Source organism: Alosa alosa, chromosome 5 (assembly GCF_017589495.1).
Source record: "Alosa alosa isolate M-15738 ecotype Scorff River chromosome 5, AALO_Geno_1.1, whole genome shotgun sequence".
In the NCBI taxonomy this organism is placed as follows: Eukaryota; Metazoa; Chordata; class Actinopteri; order Clupeiformes; family Clupeidae; genus Alosa; species Alosa alosa.
In genome coordinates, this window is record NC_063193.1 from 11791414 (window position 1) to 11801413 (window position 10000).

At 40.4% G+C, this 10000-nt stretch overlaps 1 protein-coding gene across 5 annotated transcripts in view; it reads left to right on the plus strand.

The window, feature by feature from the left end:
* ssbp2a (single stranded DNA binding protein 2a) overlaps nt 1-10000 on the plus strand; it is a 74216-nt gene that overhangs the window by 48294 nt on the left and 15922 nt on the right. For all 5 annotated transcript variants that reach the window (XM_048243418.1, XM_048243422.1, XM_048243419.1 and 2 more), the window contains one exon: nt 481-565. In XM_048243418.1, the coding sequence (XP_048099375.1) occupies nt 481-565 (85 nt within the window). The remainder of the gene's footprint in view (nt 1-480; nt 566-10000) is intronic.

Here is a 10000-nt window from a genome sequence, read left to right on the forward strand (position 1 = left end):
TCACCTGTGATCACCTAGCATGCGTATCCACTCTTCTCCTAAGATCACCTATGATTACCTAGCATGCGTATCCACTCTTCTCCTAAGATCCCCTGTGATCACCTAGCATGCGTATCCACTCTTCTCCTAAGATCACCTGTGATCACCTAGCATGCGTATCCACTCTTCTCCTAAGATCCCCTGTGATCACCTAGCATGCATATCCTCTCTTCTCCTAAGATCACCTGTGGTGTGAACCAAGCTGTTATCAATCCACCTTTCTCTTCTTCTTAGAACAAAAATTACATAACTTTTACATATGTGTGTGTTGTCTTCCTGTCGACTAGGGGACATGTTAATGACTGGTCACACTATTGCTTGACTTGTTATTACATTATTAAGTTGTAAAACAATTGAACAAAATTGACCTCTGTATTAATGTAATCATTCATACTCACTGGCCATGTTTGTCTGTCTTGGCCCATTATCTGTTGGCTGCAGTGTGTTCTGGGACCTGTACTGTGCAGCACCTGAGAGAAGAGAGACATGCGAGCACTCCAGCGAGGCCAAGGCCTTCCACGATTACGTAAGTCAAGTCAAGTCAAGTTTATTTATATAGCGCATTTCATACACAGGGGTCATTCAATGTGCTTTACAGAAACAAAAGCAAAGAGTAATAGTAAATTAAAGGAACCGTATAAGAAATGTATTTCAATTAATCATAAAATGGCCCTGATATGTCATAGACATTAAGAAATCATGTTAATTTCAAATACTTATATCACTGACAACAGTAGTCCGGCCAAGATATTGTCATTTAAAAAGTGAAGTTGCAGCCCTCAACTGATGTTTATGTTGTCATGTTGTGTTTTGGCCTGATGCGCCACCGTCCACCTATCTACTTATCACAAAGTCAGTAGTGTTTCGGCATCCGGGTTGCCAGCTCTGCCAGTCAGAGGGGAGGGGAAGGGGATACAGCGCTCTACAGTAATTTGAAAGTGATTGTAGTACCAGCTTTGGCCACAATCTTACATACGGTTCCTTTAAAACATGAAATGGCATTTGTTAAAGAATAGTTTAAAAAGTAAAGTACATATAGGAACGTTACATATTACCAACCGTCACGTATGTCCAACCTCTTACGTGTATGTGTCACTTAATTTTCATTTCTATACACACCAAGACGGCAAATTCCTAAAGAAACGCAAGCACCCACACCATAAGTTTATCTAAATTAGCTATGTATCAAAAATTACATTTTACCGTGACTCGAAGAGCTGCAAACAGTGTTGTAAGGCTGTGTGTACAAATCCGCTTGGAGCTCCATTGGAATTTTGATTTGCCGACGAGAATTCTCGGGCTAACCGTTAATGTGCGGTGAGAAAGTTTGGGAATAAGCACCCACTAGCCCAGCACTAACCTCTGAGAGGGTAAACAAAATTGGATATTTCAAGCAGTAAAAGCCCCGTTAAGAACCAAACTAGATTTTGTTCAAATCTACACACCTATGGCTACTGAAAAATGTAAGGTTCATTTAGCAAATGTTATTTTGAAGTATTAAAAAACATCATTGTTTTAAGAATTTTCGAACGAAATGGTTGGTAATTAGCACGTTTACGACAATATAATTAAAGATTAATTAAAGTGTAACTCCAGCGAAAATTTACCCCAGGGTCTTTTTCTGCATTAAAACACATCAAATAACCTGTGGAGACAGGATTTTTCGTTGATCAACCACTACAGAGCTTGCTCCGGTATTAGATTAGATTAGATTCAACTTTATTGTCATTTAGCAGAGTACAGGTACAGAGCCAATGAAATGCAGTTGACATCCAACCAGAAGTGCAAAGAAGCATTAAATACCAAGTGCAGGTAGAGTATGGTTGTGTATACAATATAGATTAATAATGTACAGTGTACAGTTGGATAAATACAGGTTTTCCAGATGACATGTCAGAGATAAATATGTATACAGAGTATATATGTTGAGTATAAATAGACATTCTATATAATCTGTACAGTATATTTCACAGGTTTATGGGCAGGCTATGGAATATAAAATATATTAAAAACAAATATATATTATATAAATATAATGTATAGTATGGGGTGTTAGCAGTGCAAGGTCATAGGTGAACTAGGAGTAAATGTAAACAGGTAAGCAGTGCAATACAGTCAATGTAAACAGTGCAGTAGCAAAAAAAGTAAACAGGTAAACTAGTAACAGCTAAAGTGCAAATGCTAGACAGGAGGTGAGGTTTTGTTCAGCAGTGTTACAGCCTCTGGAAAGAAGCTGTACCTGAGCCTGCTAGACGGAAGTAGACTGAAAAGACCATGGTTTGGGTGGGTGGTATCCTTGACAATGGATTTGGCTTTGTTTTTACAGCGTTTATGATATGTGTCGTGGATGGAGGGGAGTTGGGAGCCAATAGTCCTTTGGGCACTCTTGGGCACTACTCTTTGTAGTGCCTTGCGATCCGCAGCGTTGCAGTTGCCGTATACAGAGATGCAGTTAGTGAGTATGCTCTCAATGGTACAACGGTATAAGTCTGTTAGAATCCTAGGACATAGGTGTGCTTTCTTCAGGGTTCGTAGAAAGTGAAGGCTGATGCGCCTTCTTCACCAGACTGGAAGAGTTGAGAGACCAAGAAAGATTTTCAGTGATGTGTACCCCAAGGAACTTAAACATGTTCCACCTCAGCACCGCTGATGTGGAGGGGGATGTGTGCCCTGCTCTTGGCTTTCCTGAAATCCACAATGATCTCCTTGGTCTTCTGGGTATTGAGTGCCAGGTTATTATTTTTGCACCACATAGCTAGGTGCTGAACCTCCTCTATGCTGTTTCATAAGTCAGAACAGCATTCTCACAGCATTCTAACATACGCTATAGCCCCAAATCGCAAACAGTGGATGAGCTAAGGGCCATGAGCGAAACGCTTCCCAAATAGAATTTTTTAACCAGTAATATTGTTCAAAACATCACCAAACCTCGTCAGTAGCTTGCTCAGGGTCCCAACACTTAAAACGAAGCACCAACTACATAGTTAGCGAACCCAGAGTTTATTACAGAAGACTGTTAAGAACACTTACCAACTGTCCCTCTACCAGCTCCTCCAACCCAGTATCGCAAGGATTCGTTGTACTGTCACATTTGGTTAATTTATTCTCCGTGCTGGGGTTGGAAGACACAGAGGTTATTTCATGTGTCTGATTTGACCATGGTGCTATTTTGTGTGATGGAAACACAGAAGTAGAACCCTGTATTTGTCCTGCAACTGATTTGGCTCCTCTGTGTTTGTGTTTTTCTTTGAACTTGGATAAGTCTGTATTTTGTCAGAGGTTGTTCAGAATCTTGTTCCTCCTTGGGTTTATCATGATCTGATGAATTAACCATGAGGGATATTTAGTCTTGCAAATGAGGGAAACATGGCTAAGTAAAAGAGGTGTTTCTGGATTGGATGCTGTGATGTTCTTTTCAAGGTTAAGCAGGCAAGGCAAGGCTTGTGGCGGTGCAGTATTGTGTGTGTGTGTGTGTGTGTGTGTGTGTTTGTGTGTGTGCATGTGTTTGTGTGTGTGTGTGTGTTTGTGTGCATGTGTGTGTGTGTCTGTTAGTGTTAATTTCGTCAGACGAGACGAGAGGAAAAATGTTCGTCAACAACCTTTTTTTCCATGACTAAGACGAGACGATGACGAGACTGCACTAATGTCCTGAAACACTGACTAAGACTATCTTAAGATGCATTATTGTTGATGAAAAAAGACGAGACTAAAATGTTTTGCATGAAATAAAAACTAAGATAAAATTTCTCTTCCATTTTCGTCTACAAAATGAGAAGACAGAATAGCTGTTACCTTATCAAAATATTCCGAATGAGTTCATGTTTCATGCGCAGCAGCTTTCCTGTAGGCTAGTCTACGTGCTGTTGCTGCAAACCTGTGGCTGCAGCAGGAAACTACATGGAACAAAACACCGAGATTTCTGCCAGAGTTAGGCTTTATGCCACAATGCTACATACCCAGAAGTTGAAGCTTCTCTCATATACAAATTAACATCCCCAGAATGTCCATAATGAAAAGTTTCAGCAAGTAATGTCAACTATTTAACTAGTTACACTGATGATGCAAAGTTTGCTAGCAAAGTAAGCTAATATAGAAAGTTAAGCCAGCAAGTTAGCTAAGATTGAGAGTTTGTGTTATGTTTTACATATATCGCCATCTAGCGTGGCGGAGTAAAACATTCATACTTGGGTCCAAGACAGTGTTTTCTCAAACTTTTTTTTCAGATGAAGGACCACTTAACTAATCAATAAAAAGAAAGCGACGGACCACCTAGCTAAAAAAAAAAAATAGACCTAGCAGTATATTAGCCTACACAATACTCACTGAACCACCTTGCTTATTGTCTTTGCACTTTGTTTAATTGTGTCAGAGGATTCATATGATTTAAACTGGCATATCTGACATAGACAGTGTTGTAGAACAGTTTGAATTTACATACAAGTTGGTTCAATATTGCAAACAACTCATCTATATTATATTTTACCACGCCTGCTCGTGGACCACTTGGGATAGCTTATGGGACCACCAGTGGTCCCCGGATCACACTTTGTGAAACACTGGTCTATGAAGATCATGACAGTGGTCCAGTCAAATCTTTTACTGTCTATGGCCAAATCCCAGCCGAGCTATAACTGTAGCTCGACTTACCTGTGCATGTACTGACTGACAAAAAAATCTGAATGAGTAATTATAACAGTCGAGTAGCCCTGTGGACACACAATATTGTTAGAAAATTGAGATGTGTGAAACACTATTTGACTGAAATGGTAATCAGAAATAATTTGTTATAAAAAAAGACTAAAATGTTTTGACTAAAACTGACTAAGAGTAAGATAGCTTTAGTTTTCTTTGACTAAAACTAGACTAAAATGACCTAGACTTTTAGTTGACTAAAAATTGACTAACAAAAATGATATTTGAATGACTAAATATGACAAAGACTAAAAAGGACATTTCGTCACAAGACTAAGACTAAGACTAAATTAAAAATAGGTGACAAAATTAACACTAGTGTCTGTGTTTCTGGGACAGAGGGGAGAGAGGGAGAGAGAGTGTGTGTGTTTGTATGAGTGTGTGTGTGTGTGTGTGAGAGAGAGAGAGAGGTTGGTGGAGGTGTGTGTGTGTGTGCGTGCACTGCAAAAACTGCTTATCTAACAAAATCTAACCAAGTGTTATTAATCTTATATCAAGATAAAAAAAACTAGTTGGTATTGTTTTTAGTATAAAGACACTTACCTAGCACTTTCTTATGAACTCATTTGACTTAAAATAAGTCAAACTTTTCTTAAATTAAGACATCTCATCCTGAAAACAAGCAAATTTGTCTGCCAGTGCGTTAAGCAAATTTGTCCTAAAAACAAGCAAATTTGTCTGCCAGTGCGTTGAGCAAATTTGTCTTGATAAGACTCCTTAAAATAAGTCAAAGTCTTCTTAAATTAAGTCAAAATGATCTTTCGAGAGAGCGCTAGGTAAGTCTTTTCATACTAAAAACAATACCAAATAGATTTTTTGATCTTAATATAAGATTATCAACACTTGGTTAGATTTAATTTTTTGCAGTGTGTGCGTGTTTCTGAGAGAGAGAGAGAGAGGGGCAGAGAGAGAGGCTGGTGGAGGTGTGTGTGTGTGTGTGCGTATGTGTGTGTGTGTGTGTGTGTGTGTGTGTGTTTCTGAGAGAGTGAGAGGCATCGGTGGAGATGTGTGTGTGTGTGTGAGAGAGAGAGAGAGAGAAAGATTGTGTGTGTGTATGTGTGTGAGACAGGTTAGTGGAGGTGTGTGTGTGTGTGTGTGTGTGTGTGTGTGTGTGTGTGTGTGTGTGTGTGTGTGTGTGCGTGCATGCGTGTGTGCATGTGCGTGTGTGAGAGAGAGGTTGGTGGAGGTGCACTGGAGGGATGATGGATTGGTCCCTGCTGAAAGAGGCTCCAGTGAGATGATGTCACCCTCCTGCAGGCTCCACAGTCTCTGAACTCGCTGGCATGGAAGTCCAGAAGGGAGGGGTGGGAGGGTGGAGGGACAAACAGAGCAACAGACAACCTCGCACGGCCTGCACAGAGATATGTGACCAAAAAGAACATGGTTGCATTCATGCATTCCTCACTATTTGTTTAGTAAAGCCAAACTTTGTTAGTCTCCACCATGTATGTTATTTTTATATGTATTTCTTTCTGATGTGATTAATCACAACGCTGTAGTTGGTTCCATTCAGGTCACAGTTAGTAACAGTGTCATTTTCCTTGGCAGGCAATTTTGATTTTTAATAAGAAATACAAAAGCTGCTTTGATGTATTTTCTTAATAAAGGTGATTGGCCAGGGTTTGAGCGCAGATGTTTCTGTGATCATGGAAACTGTGGAAAGAGCCACAGTTAGGGTGTGGACTTCTTTTGCTCTTATCACACAGTTTGCTCATGCAGTATGTCTGTGGCCTGAAGAATAGACCTCTTCATGCAAACTTTAGGGACCTTCCGGAGGTTATATAGAAGCTATATGCTAGTCTATATGCTGTTTGTAGCTTCAAATCATTAGATTACAGTGTGTGTGTGTGTAGACTACAGCGTGTGTGTGTGTGTGTGTGTTTAGAAGCCACCTCTTTGTACTGTTTGTGATTGTGGCCCACCACAATCCAAAATGTGTGAGGATATTGCACAGTGTGTGTGTTTGTGTGTGTGTGTGTGTGTTTACACGTGTGTGCACTTTGGTGTACACGGGAAGTGCTTCTGTGGGTATGCGGTTACGTGTGTGTCCATGCTTGTCCATGATTCATTCGCCAGCGGAGGTGTAGCATTCCAGGAAACCTCCCAATGAAGATAAAAGAGAAGACCGACAAATGAACTGTCAAGTCTTTATTGATTTCCACTGTTGAAGTTCTGCCATTTTCAGGCAGGAAATATCATTTACAGCTCTGTAAGTGCCCTCTAAGTCCCTCTTCCGGAGCGAAAGGAGCAAAGCCCATCTGAATGGGCCTAGTGACTCATAAACACTGTCTACGCTTACATCCTCTCCTGCTCGCTGCTTGGTGCTTGGTAAAGCCCCAAATAAAGACTGTTGTTGGAAATATTGTTTTTTCCTGACCTTGGTGGTGTAAGATGGACACATGAATGGCCACACATTTAAGGGTCAAATTTGATGGGAAATTAAGATGGAATTTTTTTTGCCCCCAAACAGGAATGCACAGCAAGCTATTGCTTTTCTATCGGTACAAAAAGAAATTCAAGAATTTCCCACAGTTGAAATTGTGGGTTACAGTTATCTTTAATAATCTCAATACATCTGCAGTCATGGAAATGATTATTATTTTTTTTTTTATCAGTTTTATGAAACTGAAGCTGACCCCAATTTTATCTGCAATTTTTTGAGAATTCTCACAGCAGTTCCAGTTCAAGTCAGCTACCCTTCCTTGGCCAAAATCATCACAACTACAGCTTCTTCATCGTCATCTGTAGTCTTTACCATGATTACTCTGTTCTGCTTGATAGTATGTATAAATAAGCATATTGTGACGTATTTATAAGGTCAGCAGCCATTCAAACACAAACAAAAGCAAAATCAACTCAGTTCCTGCCCTTCTGGATCTCACTTTTAGTTAGATCCACACCCAAAGCTTCATATAAACAAAGACATCTGTCTCAGTGCCTCATTTTAGTAGTCATGATCAAGGAGCTGAACGCACCCAATAAATCAAACGAGAGCTAATCAGAGAAGAATGGGTTCACTTAAGTATAACATATGATGTACAATGTTTTGAGAACATTTACAAGTTACAGTTGCCACCAAAAACAAGTTAATAACTTTCTTTGACTCGTAATTAAAATCTAAATGTTGCTATGCTTCGACATAAACTACGTAAGGAGCTAGCCACTCGCTTACACAAACCCCTTGATCATATTGCGCTACAACATAAGTAGCTAATGTTTTGAGGCTACAGGGTTGATAATAATATAGTGTCTATGGAATCTTCCAAAGAATTTTACTGAACATCTGTGTCAAATAAGAGTTATAATAATAATAATAATAATAACAATAAGCACCTTTCAAGTCACCCAAGGACACTGTACAATAAGACAAGAGGACATAGACTTAAAATCAACATGAAAGCATCAAACAGGGACAGTATACAAGAGAACATAGACATAAAAGCGACATAAAAGCAATATACAGGGACAATACAAGTAGACTGTACACTTAGTAAAACACACTATACATTCAGTAGGAGACAAACATTGCCAACAAAAGTAGAATAAAATAAAACAGTAATAGAGGAGCGAGTGGGATGGAGGAGGCATGGTTATGAGTAGGAAGGAAAAGCAAGAGTGAAAAGGTGAGTTTTTAACATGGATTTAAAGGTGGACAGTGAAGTGCTTTGACGTAGTGCAAGTGGAAGGGAGTTCCAGAGTTTGGGGCCAGCCACGCTAAAAGCCCTGTCACCCATGGAACGGAGATGTACAGTGGGGATAGATAGGAGGTGCGGGTTGGTTGGTATGGGGTCAGGAGGCTTGAAAGATAAGAGGGTGCAAGATTATATTGTGCTTTGAAGACAAGAAGGATGATTTTGAATTGAATACGGTATTGTACAGGGAGCCAGTGTACTTGATGGAGGATGGGAGTGATATGTTGCCAGGGCCTGGTACGGGTGAGAACTCTTGTAGCGGAATTATGTATGTATTGTAGCCTGTCTAATCTCTTTGCTGAGACACCAAAGAGCAGGGCATTGCAGTTGTCAAGTCTGGAGGTTATGAAAGCATGAATGAGAGTCTCAGCAGTGGTGGGGTTAAGGGACGGGCAGAGTTTAGAAATGTTTTTGAGGTGGAAGAAGGCTGTTTTAGTGATGTATTTGATGTGAGAGTCAAAGGAAAGGGTAGAGTCAATTATGACAACAAGGTTTTTGACTTCAGAGGTAGTGGTGGTGAAGTAGCCAGGGATGTATGACTGTGATTGTTTGAGCTGTTTCAGTACAGATGGCGTGGCAATGAGTATGGCTTCTGTCTTGTCATGGTTTAATTTGAGAAAGTTCTGTGTCATCCAGTTGCTTATGGCATTGAGACAGGTGACCAGATTGGAGGGAGGGAGTGTGTGGGAGGGCCTAGTGTGAATTCCCATAGGGCATGAGCAGTCAGGTGTTCTTGGAGTTGTGTGGCTCCAGTGCGCTCAAGGAGTTTGGAAATAAATGGCAGGTTGGAGATGGGATGGTAGTTTTTGAGATCATAAGTACGGTAGCTGCTCCAGTTGTTAGTTTCAGGCTCTATAACAAGAAACAATCTAGTGTTTTACCAAGTACTGTACTGTACTGTTTAACTGTCTGTACACTCAACACGTATGTGAATACAAGTCACAGTTCACTACAACGTGAATAACTATCTTTTCTTCCCCCGCATGTCACGATAGCACACCAATTTTTGTAGCAGCACGGTTATCATTCTTTGGTCCACACGTCTCAAGAGGCCTTTTATACCCAGTGCCATCTCTCAACACTCACCCACCCATTCACTCCATCTCTGAATCTGTCACCGTTGAGTGGCACGGCACGACACGGTGTGATAGGACGAGGCTCAGTGCTCTGACGTCCACACACTCGTCCTTGCCGCTTTGTGATGGGGCAGAGCGTTTCACACAAACACGAGCAGATTAAACACAAGAGACAGAGGCTCACGCCAGCATGAAATGGCTTTGGAATATTTTTGTGGGCAAGTCGAGCATGTTAATGAGAATTTCACTCCTTTCTGTGCCGAGGCAGATATTTGCACTCTGGCTTACATATTTATTTATTTTCCCTGTGCTTTTGCGTTTGTTTTGGTGAAAAATGTCAGTCTTAGCTTGTACAGTTAGTGTGGGTGATGCTGATATTAGGGATGTCATTTTCAGTGGTTTCTCATCCATGTGCTGATACATAATCAGAACAGTTCATTATGAGATGACATTGCAGAGATAAGCACAGAATTTCAAGTCAACAACACTTTCTTTTGACTC